At 39.9% G+C, this 22,344-nt stretch overlaps 1 protein-coding gene across 1 annotated transcript in view; it reads left to right on the top strand.

Annotated features, from left to right (window-relative positions):
• The window catches only part of si:dkey-215k6.1 (transmembrane protein 132C), a 224,004-nt gene that overhangs the window by 113,914 nt on the left and 87,746 nt on the right, over positions 1 to 22,344 (top strand). The window contains exon 4 of the mRNA XM_019263743.2: positions 2,824 to 2,964. Within this exon, the coding sequence (XP_019119288.2) occupies positions 2,824 to 2,964 (141 nt within the window). The remainder of the gene's footprint in view (positions 1 to 2,823; positions 2,965 to 22,344) is intronic.

The raw sequence follows: 22,344 nt of genomic DNA, 5'->3' as shown, positions 1-22,344 counted from the left end.
ATGCTGATCTCCGATGAGGACAGTCTTGTTACAGTGAAGCTGCAAGAAAGAAGCATGAGTGACATTGTAAGGAAAAAACCTAATGCTATTGTCTCATTCACGCTGATCTGTACTGTCCTTGAAATGGTCGGATTTAAATACCACGCAATTGCACAAAACTGACCGTTTCTGACATACAGTACACGATTGCTGCAATGTTTGGTTGTCAGTCTTCACACAATATGCCCGATGTAATCATGGGCAGTCGGTCTCAAAATGTTCAGAGACGGCCTCTGAGTTGTGTAATAGTGGTTGTATTGAATTTGGGCTAATGTGGGTTGCAGTTTTGAGCCTGTCACAGTTTTAGTTCTGGTTTGGTAGTCCTGTAGGAATGTCTCTCTAAATGTGTTTTGAATTTTAAGACTGTGGTCAAGAAAATCTTATTTGATATTACATGAACAAGAACAACACACTTTTGATGGAGGAGTGCTGGAGAAGTTTTAATTTATTTATTTTTTCGAGTATATTTTATTTAGGATTTGTCTTTGCCACAACCTTGTCATCTAAAAATCTCTGGGATGAATGTTTCTCAGCCAGTGTTCAGGCATACATGTCTGCTCCCTCATTGTCCATTTTTGTCATTGTGTAATTCACAATACATCAACTGTTTTTTCCCCCATCTTCTAACTCATTGCTTTGCATTACCACAGTCTGAGTGCAGTAAATTTCCTTTGAAGTGAGTTATCTTCAATTCTGATTTGGCTGAGAGGGGCAGTGTGAAAGGGAGTGAGAGAGGGGGTAGGAAGTAAGGTAGGAAGATAGAGTAGACCAAAAGAGAGAGGGATGGAGAGAAATGAGCAGAGGAAGCTGAACAACAGCAGGGAGTTTTCTGGAGAATTAATTTTATGTAACATTCAGCTGTTGAATAATAAAAAAGGGTTTTTTTTGGTACCGCTGTTATTTTATGTTGTGCTGCTGCACACACACACACACACACACACACATATATACACACACATGGTATTTTACTTGGGAACATGAGCTCACCCCACACTCAAACTATGTGTACCCTGCCTCATTTGCAAAAAAAAAAAACTTTTTTTTTTGCAACTTCACACTTCCTCTGCCTAACCATAGCACAAAAACAACACACAACAACGGTCAACCAGGGAGCATTTTTTCCTTTTTATATATACACCAAGAAAACGAAGACCAATGAAACAGAAAAAAAGAAGTGTTTTCAAGTTTTCACAAGAGACTCGTTCCCTTGTACAGAAAAACACCTTAAAGCATCTTGCTTAGATTACAACACATGCACTCACACACATTTAGGTGCATATATACATACACACTCTAAAATATATGTACAGAGAACATGGCAAGGGACTGCCATGACATATTTATGGGCTGTTTTTGGCAAGACATGAAGCAAGACAAACACAAGAAAGTATTAATGAGGAGGGAGACAAAGAAAATTGGCAGATTTTTTTGTTCCCTTCTGTGTAAAGGAAAAAGTTTATTAGAGAGTCCAGGAGCTGTTTGCCAGAGACTAGTGTATGCGTGCTAACAAGGAAAGCAGTAAACAAGCTTGTGTGCATGTGTGTGCAAGCCTGTAAAGTGTGTTAATAAACTAAGGGAGGGTCTCGTCAAGGTGATAAATAGAACAAAACACACCGGAACGGATTAGAGAAAGAGGGAGAGCGAGGGAGAAGGAGAGAAAGAAAATAAAGAGAATAACCATAGGGTGTCTTGAGATTGAAGGATGGAGGAGGGGCTGAGGGAGGGATGAAATAAGCTATATAGGGAAGAAGAAAGAAAGAATGGAAGGAAGTCACAGAGGGATAGATGCAAAGAAGAAATGTTTTATAAGGAGGTGAGGAAAAGAGATGAAAGAGGAGACCTAGTAGGGAAAGTAAGGAAGATAGTGTGATGAGGGAAGGAGGAAACAAGGAGGACATCTGGAGGGGAAAGACAGGGAAGATGGAAGCGGTATGTAGAAAACTGAAGCAGAAATGGAAGTAGGGAGAGTTGAAGCCAAGATACGTGGAGGAGGAATTCATCCAGATTTAAGGAAAACCTGGATGAAAAAAGAAAAGCAAGTTAAGAAAAAGACAAGATTGACACGACTAGAAGAGAGACTACTCGATGAAGAGGGGATGAGGAAGGTAGAGATGAATGTTGCAAATCTAACTTTAGAACGAATATAGGAAAACTGGAGAAGGGAGAGGAAGATGGGTGGGAAAACTTGAGGGACAGATAGAAGATTTAATGTATAATTTTGCAAATTCCTGAGGGGAGAAAGTTAAAAAGAATAAATATTTGAAAAGGGAAAAGGAGTGAAGGATGCTGATGAGAGGAAGAACAAACACACATCGCTATTGCTAAAAAATTGTCCAGTCATTGTTGCCTTTTTCATTAGCAAAACCACAATATTTGATATTACCTCCAGCTTAGTATACTTCCTATACATCCTCCATGCTGCACTTTCTGATAAAAATATTAACTTTGTTAAGAGATCCTGCTGCTCCTTTGTCTTCTCCCATCAAGATATACCATGGGAGGTGACACCATGCTGTGTGAATCAATTTTAAAAGACATTAAAGAGGGTATGGCGCGTATCACGGATTAAAGAAAATCAGTGGGAGAATTGGGGCAGGGGAAATTCCAAGCAAAGCAAATTCAATTTTAAGCAAATTCCCCCTAACTGTCACTGTGACAACTTTGCTTTCTTTCCTCTTTTGTTTATGATGTGCTTATGTGGCCTTTAGATTAACCTCGCTTCCTCTTCTCTCTCTCTCTCTCTTGCGCTCTTCGTTTCTGTCTTTATTTCATCCTCCTCTGCAGGGTGTGGTTCCAGTCAGGCATCAACTTCCTGGCGGTGAAACCCAGCAACCTCGTCGCGTGGGAGATCAAACAGGAAATGGCGCCGGGAAGCAGTTCGTTGGCGGTGATGTGTCAGAGAAAGGCCTACTCCACTGCGGAGAGGTAGGACTGAACCTCACAAATATACTCTTTTTTTTTTTTTCTTCCTGTCAGCAGTTCAGTAGCTTATTCCTTTTGTAGCGTGAGGTGTGTTTGGGGGTGCATAAAGTGTTTGAAGGGCTCTGTGATTATTCTGTGCAGAGGTTATGAATCCCTACATTAATATCTTTCAGTTTGGCAATGAGAGTAAAATCTGTTTTGTACAGTTTTGAACAGTTTCTGCAACAAATAGTTTACAAGTAGTAAGTAAGTAGGTGGCCCTTTAACTGTAGATTGATACTGATTATAATTTTAATGTACGCTTTCTATGAGCTATCCTAAAAACGACTGGACACAATTACAAGACTATGTAATTGCAGTGTCACACAAAGTCTTGTTGTCTATTAAATGATTGCCAATTGATTTGACCTTTGAACTCCAACCTCTAACACATAGATTTAAAGATGTGTGTGTGTGGATTGGTTTATTTATTGCACATATCTAGTGTCAAATTCATGAATTGAGGTTGTGGGGTCACAAGGGTTCATTTCATCCTGCAGACACACCATGAGTATGTAGGACACATATACACGGTGGGCTGACAAGCTGCAGTGAAAAGCGGTGACCATGTGTCGTGCTAAATTTGCCATTTACTTGGTAATTGCTCTGTCCTCGTATGGTTGGTTACGTTACTGTGTGTGTGTTGGAGTGTTTGTGAATGTGTGTTAGTTTAGTTTGTGTTGAGAGGGGAAAACCAGAAACAGGAGAGTAAATACACCCCATCTTTTATCTCATTGCTAATGTGATGGGTGATCAGTACTCGACCGCCAGTATATGGTTGTTACTTAGCAGAGATACAAAACGATAAAACAGAATAAATATAATCATTGATGGACATGAAACAATAAAACAATGTGGTGAGGAAAATGTTTTGTCTTTGTGTCAAGATAATACACAGAGACAGAAGTTAACTGGGTGAACAGAGAAAAAGTGACTCAGAAACTGAAAAAAGTAACAGTGCATGACTAACAGGTAAGGAAAACAAATTAAATGAATTAAAATAGCCCTGATGCTTGTTTGACTCATATACTGTTACAGCTCAAACAGAGCAAGGACCATAGTCAGGAGGGTTGAATAGTTATTGAAAAAAATATCTGGCTCACCTTCAAGGCGGAAACAAATCATTCAGCTTTTTTCTCCTAGTTTTTATTTTTATTTTTTATATATATATAACAGATGTTAAGTAAACTAAACCATGCTACATGAATCGATCAAAGAATGGAGTAAAGGTGTAACGGAGATCATTTTGCTGGGGCCACAAATCTACTGGTACTGTATGGATGTTGTGTGCGTGCACATCTGTTTATATAGTGACTCAAATGAACTCCAAACAACACAGAAACACATGCACTGATACACATCGCTCAGAGTGAACATACTAAACGCAAGATTGAGCATTCGCCAGCATGTTACCAAGTCTAGAGTATATATAGTATATATCTGTTTGTGTCAGTGTCAGACAAAGTCAGCTGGAAACCGTGTTAGCCATGGATAAATGGGAAGCTATTTAACCAGTAAACATGGAGGCGATCTGTTCATCCCCCCCTCTTTTCTTCCTCCTCCACGTCTCTGTGGGTTTTTTTCACTCCCCCCTTTTTCACCTTATCTGCCTATCATTCATCTCTTTGTCCAACTTTGTGTTAAAGTGACTGATGTGTCCCTCACCACCCTCCTTTATCCCTCTATCTCATCTCTCTCTCCGTCTCTCTCTGCTGGCTGAGAGCTGATGAATGATGTTCCATTGCATGAAACTATTATTGCATGACCCCAGCTCAATTAGCGCCACTTAGCTAGCCGTTAGCCACGTCTCAGCTTGACTGATGGACAGCGTCAGCAGCGAACGGATAACCCGAGTGTGGCACAGAGAGAAATGAAACTGATGACACAGCAGCACAACAGCTTCAAGCTTTCTCATTAGGAGCATAAGACTGTTAGAAGCTTTTATCAGATGTTTTTTTTTTGTTTTGTTTTTTAAGCTTATGTCTTGCAGTATGCGTAGTACAGGATGTTTTTATTTTTTTGGAAATCAAAGTGGCATAGAGGGTCGTAGTCCTGTCTCATTTTGTTACAGTGCATTGCTTGTCAAGCTTTTATTCTCCAATAGCACATACAGTCTATGGTATACGGAAATTCATTTAGATTTTTGACTCAGCGGGTCCTTGATTTCAGACAGAAGTAGAAAAAAAATTCATCTCATCTTCAATCTCATTTTCTAACCGCTGATTTTACCAGCCGTTGCTCCAATTAGCTGTAGCTAGTTAGCTAATTAAGCTAATGTTAGTTGAAACATTGTCTTTTACTAACTTTTTAATTACTCTGGCTAATTTATTGCATTGAAATACAAGAACTTGATGGCTAAATACACAGTTGTGCTGAAAGACTGAGGCTAAAGGCCAACTCACACAGGGCGCGGTCCAGGCGCGTCCCAGAAGCGGCTCTCGTAAATTTCAACAGAGCACTGCGCACCAGACAGGAAACCGGGCCTTGAATCAACATAATAAACTTCCACCCCCTTACAAAATAAAACACAATACGCAGTTCATGTAGATTTTTACAACTTCACATCAACGTTACGTCATGACCGGTGGCACCAGGTGATCAAAGATCGATCAAAGGGTCTCAACGAGAGACTAATTATGAAGTGGAACAACACACAATAATTTATGACACAACAGATGCTTTTTATAATCTCCTCCACGTCGGAGAAGCAAGGTCAGCTGGTTGTTGTTGTTGTTTTCTTTATACACTGTTTATCGCGGGGTCTCGGGTATGTCCAGGATTCTCGCGTGATCTTGCGTGAATACGGCCGGCTCGCTCCGCTGCCGTTCCGCGGCTGATCGCGTCCGGTGTGAGTTGACGCTGGGCAAAGGACCGTTCCGCTGCCGTTCCGCCTCCTGTGTGAGTCCCGTGTAAGCTACACCCCAGAAAAATGTTGGTGTCCTCATCAGCTAATGTGGAAGCCTTCTGAATAAGTAATAAAAAGCATTTGCCGTGTACTGTAGAGCTAAGTTAGTCATAGTACTAACTAAGAAAAAAGGTAGGATCACATTCTGTTTTTTTTTTCTAACTTAACATTAGTTGGCTGCTTCGCTTACATATTTTGTATTTTAAACATTTTTCCCTTTTAATGGACTTTCGTTGAGGACTAACTAATGCTGGCTGGAGCTGAGGGGAGTATAAACTTCCCAAAATCCAACAAAGAGCAGGACAGAGCTGCTAACATCACAATGGGTGAATACTAAACATTTGATAAGCTAGCTGTCAACTGGGCTTTCATTAACGTAACCTAAACCCCACAACTCATTTAGTTAATGCTGCTTAATGGCATGCTCCGTGGCCTTGCAGTCGAGCTTGGTTACTAGGTAGTAACACTTTCAGGTTACGTTAGAGCAGATAACACAATGTTTAATTTAGTCCTTACACTTTTGCTGGTGGGTATTTTGTTTGGGAACGGATAAGACAAGGCTCCCTCTCGAGTAAGAGTGATACTCTTTGCAAAGCCTCATACAAAATGCTTTTGTTGAAATTCCAAAAGCTTGACGGGCCTACCTCGCATAGTTATGCTGGGCATACTCTATGATTTCAACGATTTTAGCCTGTTTTTGACTTGATTTTCGAGACGCACTGCCCGATTTCCCGTTTCGTCGGGCGTCTTTTTCCAAACATTGTACAGGGGGTAACAAGGGCCGATTATCTGTTCCAGAACCACCGTCGGACGGTCGTATGAATTTCTGACATGTCAGAAAATTTGGTCAGCCGACAAATTCTTTCGCACAGTGGAAGCAGAGCCCCGAGCCGACCGGAGCATTTCTCCCTCAGTGCGCCTGCACAAAGTGATAGTCACCATAGCGAAAATATGGAAGCGTACCCTGATTAAAAGTGTTGTTAGTGACTTGTAATGGTCAAAACGTAGATAATGGGATGGGTTATCAAGTTAAAAGTAGGCTCCAATTCCTGCTGCAAAATGGACAACCCGTACTGTCCACGTTTGCTGAGCCATCTCTAGGGCGCCTCTTCTTTTTAAAACTTTCAGTGCACAGTACCGCAGCAATCAATAGGGCAGCCTTCTTCTTTTTGTCCAGCATGTTGCTAATAACCGGCGTTGGAGCTTTCAAATAAATCTTCATTGATCGCTGTCAATAGACAGGACAGCAGGGGCAGACGGGCCGTTTTCACCCGCACAGTGTGAGCTCTACATTGTAGACGATTACTTGGACAGTGTGTGATGGTATCAACGACAAGATTTTCAAAAATTGTACAGTGTATGCCCGGCTTTAGTTGTGATTGGACAGTTTGGAGAGGGGGGTTCAACAAACGGTCATCTGGTGGGTACTGGTGGTAAAATCTTTGGAATATTTCTTGAATGGATTACTCCTGTGGTGTATTCAGCATAGCTGATAAAATACTAAAGGTGTTTGATGAATTTTGGGATGAGCCAGCCATTGTAGCCTCAAGGCAGAGAAGTTATTTTCCAGGCCCGTTGTCATCCATCAGGATGGTGTTGTTTGAGGTGCTGAAATAGAGGTGACTGTAAACGACTGCTTATTTCCATGAGCTTCGGCACATATCCATCTGTGGTATAGTTTTTTTTCTTGTCCTGAGGGTAAAACTCATCAAAGCGACATCAGGGTAAACATAGAAAGTGATTCTTTAGAAACCAGATTATGATATAGCTCTCACAAAGACACACACAGAGAATCACAGATGCAAACACACGCTCTTTCACATTCACATCCACTCATGTGTACTATGCGGTCTTCAAAGTGGTACTGTAAACAAAGCTCAGATTATGATGCGGCATTGATGTACACACAATGCATGCGTGTACACAAATTCACAGGCCTACATAACATGACACACACACACACACACGCACACACACACACACACACACACACACACACACAGGAGAAGCAGGGCTGTTTCAGTGCAGTACCTCTGTGTTGCCTCCCTAATGAAACAGCAGTAAAGACTGCAGGTGGGAGTGAAGCTGACATTTTTTTTTACCACAGGGAAGACACACACACACACACACACACACACAAACACACACGCACAGTATAGACAGTTGCCAGCATACAAGAGGAAAGATCACAGGCTTTTATCAGCGACTGTGTGGGCGGGATGGCTAATTAAAAGAGCTGATCTGTATTAATCTCTAATGAGATATTACTGGTGGAGACATGAAACAGTGAGTGTGCTTTTTATGAATGAGAGGGTGGGAATGATTACTAGCTCTGACAATTAATCTTATGAATTGATTCCTGTTACCTATTATTATTCTAGGATATAATATTATCTGACATTATATGGTGTTCAATGTATGCATATAATAGAGGAAGCACATTGAGTAGAACCTGTAATTAGAACCAGAGCGTAGGCTTTGCTTTTTGTGAAAGTTGTACTTTCGTGTGTTTATGGCGTGGCTGTATGTAGGCTGTATGTATGATGTTTTGTATATCCATGTATGTAGGTTGATAATTATCTGAGGGCAAAAAAAGAAAGACATTTTTGAGCATGATGACTGTAATTACTGTTCCACCATCACGTGTCACAGAAGAGCTCAATTATTTTCTTTCTTTTTTTTTATGGCGCTCACACGATCAAAGCTCCTACAGCTCTCATTTGTTTCTTTATTGATTCTGATTATTCAGTTATTCATTATTTGTGCATTTCTCACAATTTGATCATTCTGATACCATTCAGCTGTAATGACACAGCACCATCCCACTGTGTTATTGACACTCTACTTAGTTCTGCCTCCCTGCCCTTCTGCCGCTGTGTACCAGTGCCCTAAAAAATAAAATATAATGAGAGATATTTGGCTGTGCATGTGTGTGTCTCCTCACCCTTAGAAGCTGCCATTGAGGTGCTCTGGAATAAGGTTTGTCTTTTGTTTGAATTCATTTTGATTAGTAACTCAAGTTTATTATGCATGTATCGGTCCCTGTTCTGTTTTAATATCATATTATTATACGGTGTTATCCTGTTATGTGTTTCATTCCTGGCAAATCCATTGGATTATTTATGCCATTTTTCATTAAGAAATTGTGTGACTCTAGTAGCCTTGACCTTGTTGAGTTTTTTTCCCCCCCCTGTTGTTACTGATAGTGTCATTTTCACAACCCCATGGGAGTTTTGTCTCACTAAAAATTTGTTTCTCTTTTCTTCCAACTGTTTACAGTCTTTTTAATACATTGCATGTTTAATGAATTAAACTGAACAAGAAGTGGAACAGGCACAAGATGACCCAAGTTTTGCCTGGTGGGTTATATGAGGGAAATGTGCCATAGTTTATGACTGTGGCTGATGATGCCAGAATGGGTGCAGTGCTCTATTTCATGATCATGATTAGATCTATAGATTAACACTGCTAATGGGCCTCGTTCAATACCAGAACTAGGGTAATGCACTGTCCACACTCCATAGAGGGACCTGCTATTTATCTGCTTGTGTGCGTGTGTGTGTGTGTGTGTGTATGTGTGTGCTAAATAGCATTGAAGTTTTTTATCATCCTCAGTCCTTGCAGTGGCAGCCACAGGGGAAAAGTTCCATATAATGATTTTACAGTATTTCCTGCAGTAGCTGAACCATCTTTGAATATATTATACTGCATTGTACTGTAGAATTAAATTAATTAGTTAAAAAAAATACTTTAGCAAGCGATTGCCAGACTATTTTGTGCAACTTGTAACATTAAAAGAAAATGAAACTGGATATTTTTAGTCTTCCTTTTGGGGATGGGACGAAATTATAGCAGTCATTTTCCAGGAAAGCGGTGAAACTGTAGCATTTTAGAGGAGATAATCATTTTCTTAGAATTCAACAGTGAACACCAAGTACTGAAGCAATGAAGCTTTAACCTAAAAGATGTGTGATTATTTGCACTAAAAGCTTATATATTTTTTTAGCAACACCACAGCTAAGAGTTCCATCTTGTAAAGTTAGAAAGTTTTCATTACTTTGTTCCAGCATATATCACATTAGTCATTTAATGACCTGAACTTTCAAATTTAAACACACCCCAATTTGTCTTCTGTTTTGATTTAACAATCATGACATATTTACATACCAGGACAGCAAGACTCAATTTATAAATGCTAGTTTTTCTAATCAAAGGACAGCTTTGATACATTTCCTCTTTTCACATTGTCTGTGTTTAAAAGAAAGCTAACAAAAAGTTAAAAATAATAATAATAAAATAATTTGAGCTTAATGGAACATTCAAAGCGCAGACATCCTCAGATGAGAAACAGTGATTATTATTAGCTAGTTGTTAGTTTGTTGTTTTGCATCTTATTCAGAATTTGATATGAACTCATTTTTAAGGTGACGGTTGTTGAACACTGTGTTGATGCATGTCTTATTATTAGGATTTCTTTCCATGCAGCAAAACAAAATGAAAAAAAAAAGTTGTATGACTTGAGTTATTAGATTCTGTTTTTTACTAGAGCTAAAATGAGAGCAAAACTAACAACCAACTTCAAGTGGACTGCTTTATTTCTACACACTGACAAGTCAGTGAACAAGTGTGTCTAAATTTACATCACTGCCCTGTTTTATAACTTTCTTTTAACAAATTTGATTTAAAATCTAAAATGAGGTCAAAAAACATTTTCTCTACTTCCTACAGCATCATTGAAAAAACGCAAAACTCAAAAAAATACAGTAAAAGCTCAGAAAATGTGTGCATGTTGCAATCTTAAAAAAAGTTACTTTGTAAACACACTTCCAGAGTCCCCAGTGTTTGTTTATGATAAATACTGTAGACATTTCTTAAAAGGCAGTAGTGGCGTATCAAATCCTCTACAAAATCTCCTGCTCAAATCATATGCAATTAATGAAGCTCTCCATACACACACACATGCAGAACATTTCCATATTGAGGAAAATATGAATGGTTACACACTTATGAAAATGCAAATTCATGCAAACACAGCCACTGAACGCACATGCACACTGCATACACGCACATACAAACTGACACATGTATGCAGACACTGCTGTACTACTGTATGCCTGATTGCGTAGGAAAGGTAATGCACAACATGACTTATTCATTAACCCAAGTCATACATTTCATAAATGTTATATAAACGTCTCATTAGTTATTCAGACACAAACATCAACGTGTGTGTGTGCTCATGTGTGTTTAGATGTTGGTAGCTCTACCTTTATGTTATATTGATTAAAATAAACGTGTTTACACTAACATATGATGTACAGTTTTCATTTGCACAAATGAGGTACCACACACTCATATCAGCTTTAATTAAATGCATTACAATCGTCTAACATAGGAAGAAGAGGTGTGAATCTCCACTGGCCTTATGATTCAATTATGATTTACCTTTCAACGATTCAAATGCATCTCAATATATCCCATCTTAAATTGACTTTCAAAAACGCTAGTACCTGTATGACATGTGGTTTCTCTGTAGAGTGCATGTATGGTTGTTTAGTGAAATGGGACTTGTGACTGTGATTGGAGCTTATATTTTTTCTCCAGTGTCTTTCACAGGTGGCAAATCCAATAGAGAGAGCCTTCATTTTAAAAGCATCCACAGATTCTCTTCCCTCTTTCAGACTGGGACAGCAAAGTTGACAGCACTTCCTCAATTCTTGACTGATTAGCTGGACTCACTTCATGGTTGCAGATGTTAGCACATGGTCAAAACTGCTAACATGGTCCTTCAAGCTATTGTATTACCAAGGTATTTTGTTTTTGTCAGGGAGATTTTACACACAACATGTGAAAAGTGCCCAGATATCTACTTCATCACTCACTGCTGATCTTTGTCTCCCTCCCCCAACATATAAACATTTACAACTTTATTATCCAGCTGAGGCCGGAAAATCAGTGATCACCATGGGATGAAATTATATATAGGCTGCAAACTTTGTATTTTGTTTGTATTAGTTTGTAACCTGCAAAAAAAATTAGGATTTTTTTTTTATGTATTTATTTCTTTTTTTATGTTTGAACTGGTTGAAATCCACACAAGTAGGGCACAGGGTTAAGTGTTTGATTTGAGTCGTTTGTAAAGACAGACTAACTTAACAGAGAGCTTTTGTGTGAGCGCTGGCTGCCTCCCTGGGATACACGTACACACACAGCATAGACATGGGGCCAAGATGTCTGCACTCTCTGTTGGCACATACAAGGATTAAAAACACAACAACAGGGAGGAAGGATAGAAAGAGAGAGGGTTGTCTGCCAAAAAGAGGGAGGGAGGGCAGAGAGGAAGAAAAATGAGAGAGAAAGAGGCCATGAGAGCACAACAGTGTTGCTGTTGGTGTTTGTCTCTGGAGAGAGAAAAAAAAAAGGAAAATTCCCTTCAGAAATATACATCCATATCCCATTTTAATTCATCGTAGTGTGTGTGCGTGTGTGACCAAGTTATATATTTATGTGTTACATGTTTATGGTATAAACATGCATAACCAATGTGTTTTTCTGTCTGACACATTTCTCTCTAACCAGGGCCAAATGATTTGCTCTTCTTTATTCCAAAGAAATCCTTATTGTTACTTTGACCAGGTAGTTTTCGTTTTATTTTCCCAGGTCAATATCTGTCTCTGATATCTCTGCCGCTATCCTAATACAATAGCGGGGAATCTAATTTTGTTTTTTGTGTTGCTCAGACCAATCAAGCATTTAACAAAAACAATGTTTTGGTTACTCTGGATAATCCACAGGCGGATAGCCGCAAAATAGATAACAGATATCCAGGCCAAGACTTCCTTTGCAGTCTGATTAGCAACTTCATGCGCGAAAATGACGAAAAAAACACATTTCTGTTAATCTCTATAAACAGATATCTGCATATGAATGAAGACAGTGTTAGAGAGCTAGCCTCTTTTGCTCTCCAAATGGACTGTTGCCACCAAATCCCACTCAAACGTGACTGGTCAATACTATTCACACAAACGGAAACCAGAACACGTTTGGTGCCAAACTATTTGTCCTTTGCCTGCAGATTCCGCATTCAGTCCAAAGATGAATATATTATGCAAATATTTGTTGTTTGTAGAGAATAATGTGTAAATAACTGACGTCGCTCTCAGTCATCAGTGAGGTGAACTCCTCTTTTGTTCAGAATCAATGCTGATTAGGTTAAAATATTTAAAAATTTTAATGAGTAATTTGTACATATGCTGAGCACCTCTACAAATAGTTCCAATGAAACCTGATGACTGAAATGGCAAACAGAGGGCCATGGATTGTTCACAGTAATGTACAGTACTGTTTTTGAGTTTTAAACTTCATCAAAGTTTGGTTAACTCTTATCCTAAACTGAATATCAGCCTTCCAAGAAGTCCACCTTCCTGATGTTGTATCGTCTTAGCTTTAAAAAAATCTTTAAGCAGTGAAAACTATATTGGTTTGCAGTGCAATGCATATTTTTACTTTGCCATTCCCTCGCTCTGCTTTTCCACACCCCCACTTACATTATGTTATAGAAGGGTTTTATGTACTGTATTTCAACACCTCAACCTCTGAGTATAGATGTGTCCCTGAAAAATAAAAACACAGGGGTAATAGTGCTAGCACACGCCAGACACACACACACACGCACACACACACTCACAAAACGTCTGGGGTTCTTTTTACAGAAGAGCAGAAGAAATGACCATCTCATTGATAATAGTCTGTGTTTATCACTCTTTCCTGCCCTTTCTCTCCTCCCCTGATTGCACCTATTTCACGCCAGAGGAGTGTCTAAAGGTACATACACATGTTTTGCTTGCTTTATACCGTATCGAACCATCACAGATGGTTTTCTTCCTCTTTTGTTTCTATTTTTACGCTCTTTTCCCCCCAATTGTCCCCTCTTTCCCTTCTCTTGCTAGATTGCTTGTAGATTGACTGTTCCGTTTTATATAGTCTTATTTTCTATTTCAATTTCACTCAAGCATGTTTGGCTTGCGAAAGGTCGACATCGCCACACCATCTTTGTGCTTTTTGTCCTCTCACATCTTGACACTGAAGAGTAGTTTGTACCCAACCCAAACATTTTCTTCTCCCCCCGTGTGTGCTTTTTTCCCCCCCTGTTATTGTTTTTATAGTTGGAGCTGTGTTTGTGGGTGAGTGCTGTAGAGATGTCCAGATTTTAAAGCTGATAAACATCAACCTGGCTTTGACAAGAGAGGTGAAGGAAGGAGGAATTGAGGGAGGACAATGAAGACACGAAGAAGGAGGCTTAGAGAAGAGAAAGTGAACAGCACAAAGGGGGAGAAAACATTAGAGGAGGAAAAGTAGAAATGGAAGGAGAGTGCAGTACTAGAGAAAGCTCAGTTCCAAAAATGTTCAGCGACACATGCATCCCCCAGATTCTTTGGTCCAAACCACAGTGGATAGAATATAACTTTTTGGCAGCTTTGTTCACACTGTAGGCAAACCAGCTATGTGTGAGTGAATAAACCTTAAAATAAACCTGTCATCCTGCAAGACAAGACTTCTGGGAGCAGGGGTCATCAGAATGAATTTGATTTAAGTCCTTGTAACTTTAGCTGGAATACATCAGCTTGTCTCCAAGGTGCGCCATAATTTACCTCCTCTGGAGTTCATACCGCCATCCAATTAAGTAAGTTTACCCATCTGACAGTCCCCCCAAAACACTATTTACTGTGTTTCTTAGGCTACGGCTTCAATTCCGAAAACACACAGTGAAAAGTGGCGCCTCTACAAAGGTTACTCCTGTAATTCTTCAGGTTATGAGACATTTTATACAAGCGGAGGAAAGCGGTAGCTGTCAATTACATAAAAAAGGACTTCAAGGCAGTTGGGATGAAGTGAGATTCGGTGGGATAAAGGCAGCATTTGTGTGTGTTCGTTAGGTGTTTTGTGGTGAGCACTTGCATGCTCCACCACTCTATCATAGTCCTGAGCGATGACCTGGGCTGGCTAATTAGGCCTTGCAGATATGGATGGGGTTTATGTGTACAGCCTCGCCTAGCATCATTCTGTCACTCAGTGAAATAACCCTAGGCACCTGAGCACACTCAATCACCAGGCCGGACTCATATGCATATACATAATGCAAACGTGGATGCCTGCTGACGCAAACACACGTATGCACTGGGTTCACACTCACGCTGAATTTATTGAATGTGCTGCGTGGGATCACAAGGTTCATAAAGTATATACATGACATAGGTCACATTTCATGCATGCACTCATATCTACAGTAAACACACAAACACACACTGTACTTTTCTGAATCTTTTTGTAGGCCATGCTTTAAATAACCTTCCAATCCCATTGGCTTATTCCCCTTGCTCTAATACCCATTCCTCCCCCGCTTCCACTCCACTTCCTCACCCTCCCTTCTGTCTCCCCCTTCCTTCGTCTCCTCACCCTCCATGCCCCTGATAAACCCCTCTGGGAGCCTGTGTAGCGGGATGTGTGGCTAATTAAGGCGACCTACGCGGACCCTGCGTGTTCGAGTCCCTCTCCTTAGAGATGTACAGTGTCATAGAGCGAGCAGCAGTGCCGATGCCGAACACTAACTCTCTGTTTCTTGCGTGCGTGAGTGTGTGTATGTGTTTGTGCGTGTGTCACCGAAGAGGTGTCAAACGTTGGAGATATCCCAGTCCCTTTTCGCTCCTCTTTTTTCTCTTTTGTTTCTCTCTGTTTGCTCTCTTATTCCCATGCCTTTTCCTCCATGCGTCCCACATGTCCTCCCTCTTCTTTCACACCAAACAACTTGTCCTCCTTTCGCTCTCTCTCTCCCAACCCTCTTCTCTTTCTTTCTGTCTGTCCTTTCCCTCCCTTTTCCAATCAGCTCCATTCTTTCATTCTGTCCTCCTGCTTTCGCCTTCCCACCCTCCATGGGCAATGGGAACCCCAGGGTCCCATCACTGCTGTTTAATTAATTCTTTTCATTGTGTAAATCAAAAACTGAGCTTGTGTCCTTGAATTGAGAGCTCTCGAGCATGCACAAGCGGACGAATGGCAAACAAACTGAGGGGACCAAGTGCCTCTGTCTCCCAGGAGGAGGCTAAAAGGATCTGCCATAAGAAGAAAAAGAAAAAGAGATACAAAAAAAAGTTGCTTTACTTTGTTAGAATGTGGGACAGAAAATTGTCTTTAAACGGACTGGGAGGGAGCCGAGGAGTGAAGAAAGGAGGGAGAGTTTTATAGGAGGTGCAGTATTCTTGGCTTTTAGGGGAATAGTGAATCTGGTGTTTTGAATGTCCAACTTTGTGAGGGGCAGAAATAGGGCTGGAACGTACAGAGAATATTTTGGTCGTATACACTACATCTAATACAAATCAGTTGGAAGACAAGAAACTCAATGCAAAATCCTGGATTATGTCTTTTCTTTTTTTTACCATCGATGTCAACGTTTAAATTTGCACTTTCTGAGACTGAAGAAAAATAGCAGCAGTCAATTTAGCAAATCATAAAGACTGAAATACAGTAATAATTTATGTGGAGGGAACAGCATGGTGGGCACCCAAAACGTTTTGCCACCCCATTTGTAACTTTGTTTGGCTAGTATTGAGTTAAAAGACTTTCACAAGCTTTTCTTTCATGGTTTTGGTGTATGCCTGTATTTTAACCGTGAGCAGGGGGATAAAGGAGAGAGAGAAAGAGGAAACAAGCAACTGTATGCTTTGACTGGCTGTGTTTCCACAGATAGCAAGGGGAGAAACGGACAAGAAAGACACAGGGTGGGCAAGGCTCGATCGGAGGAAAGAGGGTAGCTGGGAGATGAGACAATGTTCTTTGCTTTGAGGCTCCTGTGAAACTGTGTCTCCAACATCCAGCCAACAGTGGGGTAATGATGGAGAAAGACAAGGCGACACAGGGAACAAATAACACATGTCAGGAGTCATTGTGGTTTGCTTTAAGGTTGGTAAATTCCTTTAAGAGCTGGGAAAAGAGAGGGGATGAGATGAGGGAGGAATCTATTTATCTCTTGCTATTGTTTAATGTTTCTAGAAGACGACTTGCCAATAAAATGCCATCATAACTTTATGTGCATCCCCTTGGTTTTCTGTTGACAAAGAATCCATGGTTCTTGTGGCGATCTCTTTCATTCAAGGAACTCAGTTCTTCTGTTACTTATTCAAGAAACTTGCTATGCACAATAACTCATCACTACCCGTGTGCCAGTTTATTCCTCTTGCAAAAAAGTTATCCAAGGAGCCATTTACACCGTGGTTTAGTTACTTCCAGCAGGGCGACCAATATTTACACCCATTGCACCATCTAAAAATACCAATGGGGACAGCTGGAGTCCAGTCTTGGCTACACACCTTCATTTTGATATATTCTGCTTCCGGCTACTACACAGTGCGCATCGCCAGGCAGCTGACTTTGTCTGAGTTACATAAAGGTTTGATTTCAGTGAGCGCAGGCTTGATTCGCTAAAATTAAAATGTCACAAAATTAAAAACTCATGCAGTCAAGCATTCATGCATCCAGTTATTCTGTCACCTGTCTTAAGACATGATCTTCTGACATTCATCATGTCCTCAGCTGTATTTTGAGTGTGTGCTATTTCCATATAATCTAAATGCTATTTAGGATTCTGTATGAATGGAGCCAGCATATTGTTCTGGCAGAAGTGTGCTCTGACTGAACAAGAGCTTGTCAGTGAATTCAGGCAACTAAAATGAAATATTTTACCTCTACTCTCTCTCAGTGTTCCTCCTGTTGGAAAGCGTACCAGTTGTGCAGTCCACAGATTAGGCACAGCATGGCGAAAAAGTTTATTTGGCTTTCTGCAAATCCCTCCACCTTGGAAAACAGCATTTATTTTTCTTATTTGATGTAAGAATCAGAATACTATCTTGAGTTCAAATAAGACAAAATAGCATTTTATTTAACTAGACTTGGTATGAGTATTAATTCCCATCAAATTCTATCATCAACCAATCTTTCTACATTACATTTATATATGTTATATACTACACATTTGCAACAGAAAATAGGTTTCATTGAAAACATAACACTGACCAGATTACAATGTTTATCAGCATGGGTGACATGTTTTTAAAGAACATATCTGGCAAGTCCTAAAATGTTGTTACAGAACACGTGTACACATCTTCACTAACAATATTAAAGAAAGGTGCAAGTTATAAGTGTCATAGACTCCTGTATTGAAAACCATCCATGTACCATCAACACCTTCCAGTGAATTTCCTGCAGTACAAAAACGGATCACTCCCTTCTGTCAAAGAAATGTTATAATCCAGACAACCTTTACTCTTTCCTTAAAATGTCTTTGTTTTGTGGTTATTGTTAACAGAGGCAAATATATCTATAGTTGGGCAGTTGCATTTAGGTTTAGTTTTAGCATTAGGATGCTTCCTAAAAGAGTTAATTACCAAGAACTATCTAAACAACAGCCTGCATAATATTTTTACATACATAAGAAAAGTACTTTCTTTCTTCTATAGTCTAGGACACATATTTGGCAATAAAAAATGAGATATTACTGTGTCTTATGAAAATAAACACATCTATATGTCCTCCACTGGTGTTTGAACACAATTATGGAAACCATTTAGTATTCCTCAAAGGCAATAACTTTTAAAACGATTTATTTCTTTAAACTTCTTTTCTTGACCTCTTGAAGTTTTGTATTAAGGTCAAGTACAAGCAGATAGAAAATCAATAAGGACATCAGTTTTTGGAAAACTCTGATTTTTTTCTTCACTTGCTCCCGCCCAGATTTTTTACCATTTTGAGATTCAAGCCAGTGACCCTCTCCGCTCTGAAGCGTGGAGCTTTCACCTCCGGTCTCCTGCTGCTCTGTCTTTATCCACACACAAAGCTGACACATCATCCCGCCCACAGAGGGAAACATCAGATGTTTGACAATGAAAAAAATAAAAACTAATAATACTTTCCCACATAGGTTTGTTTGTGCTTCCTGGTGTGACAGTGAAAAACTCCCTTCCCTTCTTGCTGTCAGTAATTGGTTCCTCCTGTCAATAAAATGTTTACATGTGTTTCATAGCTGACAGCAGCACCTGTCCTCACATCTGATGCTTCCCTTCCTTTCTACCCCCCCTGATCTTCACACCACTCTCTCAGCCTTTCTCTTACTCCTCTACCCTTTTCTGTTTTTTTTTTCCTGCTCTGTGCCTTTGTTTCCACCTTTTTTTTTCTTTCTTTCTGTTTATATGTAGCTCTGCCTCTCTCTCATTATCTATTTCCATCTCCGTTTCAGTTTCTTAACAAGCTGCTTCCTGTCTGTCTGGCACAGCTGTTGATTACCTAATTAACGTGCCTTTTACACACACACACACACACACGTCATCACACACATACACACGCACCCTCTCACTTCCTTGCACGCACAAAAACAAAAAGAGAGAGAGAGATAGTGCAAGTTTTTGTTTACGATCAATCATTAAGGCTGTTTGCCTGACTCAAAGTTTTTATTTAGTAAAAAAAGGAAGCCTGATTGGTGTGCTTGGCTGTGTATGTGTGTGTGTCTTAGCATGTCCTACTGTATCTGGGCTTCTTGCCATTGAGGTGGCATTTGACATATGTAAAAAGAAAAGGCCACAGCATCTGAAGTGGGATCGCACTATGAATTGGTTTGTGCAGACAAATAAAAGACAATGTCTCGCAGTTTAGCTCTTAGTTCTTAATGTATGTACCTCTAAATGCACATAGCTGCATGATAATGTTGATGGGAGAAGTTTTTCAACATCTTCCACAGTGTTTCCTTTCATCATTTTGTGTCAGCAGGAAATAAGACGCATTCTGTAGTCTACAAGCAGCCTCTGGGTCTATTGCTTGATTTGTTTTGCACAGAGATTATGTGTTATGGTTTAATTTATTTGCATGAACAAATGGCAAAACCTGAAAAAGGGAGGATGTACAATCTGTGCAGGTGAGACATAAAACCCCAAATTGGTGTTGCAAAAATATCCCCAGCCCCTGGAGGAAAAACAGATAAGAACTAAGCATAGAACATCAAACCAGACACAAGGGAGAATGGACAATCAACAGAATCTATAAATAGCATGCAAGGACAATAAAGTATAACCTTAAAGCAGCCATAGTACTATGATGATAGGATGTGTGTGTGTGTGTGTGTTTGTTAATTCTAGCATACATTCAAAGAGAAAGAAAGGACAAGAATGTGTGTTGCACTACTTTCCTGGTGTGTATGTGAAAAAATATATTGTATATGGTGTGGCATCTAACTGACAGATTTACCCATGTTTACTAATATTGGTTTGGACTGGAACAAGTCCCAGCCAATGACGCAAGTTAGTTGACTACAAGTAAAATCCATTTCCATCCCTCTGTCTCACCATCTTCCCCCTTTTCCTCCCCCTTTCTTCTGTTTTTCGATCTCTTTCCCCCATGTAATTAAATTCAGAGGTGTTTTTTTGGCATGAGATGGAGTACAGAAGTGCTTATTGCCAAAAAAAACAGCAAATAACAGATGAAATAGGTCACCTATTAAATGAAATGACAGCTCTGTCCCATTTCACCCTTCCACACCCTCCCTTTCTACCACTATTGACTTTTCAACCTCTTTCTCTTGCTCCTCGCCACCTCGATTTAGCATCGGTGGAAACCTCTTTTTCTCAGTCCATCTCTCTCTCCTCTCTCTCTGTGATTAACGGCTCTGATTATGTGTGCCAGGATACCCATTAGCTTGGACACATGCAAAGGCCTCTGCCCTCTTTTCCATTACACACACACACACACACAGTTCGAGTTTTCCCCATAACCCACAAACATACTCACAGACCCACATTTACACATGCTTCCACACACTTTCTTTTTTACTCACAGAGGCGCTAATGCTCTTGAGACTAATTATCAGTCAGGTGTGTCATCTTATATTTATTTGGGCCATTGAAGTGCTCACAAGCATTTCTATTGCCTCCTTTGTTTTTTCTCTATTTTGCCATCTGTCTGTCTTTCCATTCTCTCTACTCTTTTTGCCTCTGTCACACCAGTTTTCTCTATTTTTCTCTCTCTCGTCTTCTTCCTCCTCCACCCGATATTGCTGAGGCAAGAGTTTTACAGGTTGTGTTCAGTGTCAGATCCAATGAAAAACTGCCAGAGACAAGGGGGTGAAAAAGGAGCGCTATGCTGCATTAAAATAAGACAGAAACAAAGGTGTGGTTTTGTGTCAGGCAAGTTTTACTCGAGGAAAATGGTCTCAGCAGTCTTGCAGTGGTCTCAGTGATTTAGTAGCAATCCAAAAGGGTGCATAGACTATGACCTCCAGTTGGTGTCACTCACAACACAACTAACCACCGAAAAAGTCTGACATAAACAAAACTCAAAGTGAATTCAAAGTAAAGCACACCACAAGGCTTTTCCCAACCTAATGCTGCACTACATTGTTCTCAGAACATGGAAATAAACAAACTTCGACACAGAGCAGTGCAATGGAACGGTCATTCAATTCGAAAACTCGGGAGTTGTCTATCTTAAGTTTGCCTACATAAACTCACCTGATGTCAGAGCAATATGGCTACACACAAAGTGAGCAGAACTGTTTTAATCTAATCTTTACTATATATGAGCATCAGTTTGCTGAAGGTGTCCCTGTTTTCCTGAGCAGATGCACTAGGACACATTTAGACTGGAAGTCAGGAATATCCATGTGGAACTATCGACCTGTAATGGATTGCAGGCTCTGATCCCAATCACATGATGATGGACAGTTTTGACAGTATGAAATGTATTGCTGTTGCTAGGCAACCACATAGCAGCCTGTCAATCTTTTGGGTGCTAATATTAGTGATTACGGTCCCTGATATCCAGCGACCTCCTATCTTAACAGTTAAATATCACAAGGATCTTTCTGGGCACCGCATATGGCCTGGCATGAAATTTGGAGCTGTCATCCAAAGTAATGTATTATCACGGTAACCAAACATCTCATAGAAAACCCTACAAGATATTGCAAGCTTATTATGATGGCTTTTAGATATATAGAAGCTGCTACAGGGAGGGAGACTTCCTTTAATTCTGTAGTGTGTTGGCATTATAAAGTTTATTGAAGACGTTGATGTCCTTAAAACTTTAACCTTCTGTTTGCTTTGATGGACATGACGAGAAGATAGTGCCCAAATGCATCATTGGTAATAGTTCACTAATATAATAAAAACATAATACTAGCGCCAAATCATCTTACATGCAGCCTTCATTTTATATCCTGATCCTGATAAATAACCTTGAAACATGTAACATTTTAATCAAGTTGATTTCTTAATATCCACCTACTTAGACCTAAGTTGTTCTTCCATTTCCATCCACATGCATTAGCTTTGCCTGCATATTAGCATTCATATGTGCATGTAAGGCCAGCCAGATGTGAAGCCATCTTAACATAGAGGTCA

The sequence above is a fragment of the Larimichthys crocea genome, chromosome III, assembly GCF_000972845.2.
Source record: "Larimichthys crocea isolate SSNF chromosome III, L_crocea_2.0, whole genome shotgun sequence".
In the NCBI taxonomy this organism is placed as follows: Eukaryota; Metazoa; Chordata; class Actinopteri; family Sciaenidae; genus Larimichthys; species Larimichthys crocea.
This window is presented reverse-complemented; position numbering and strand designations above follow the sequence as displayed.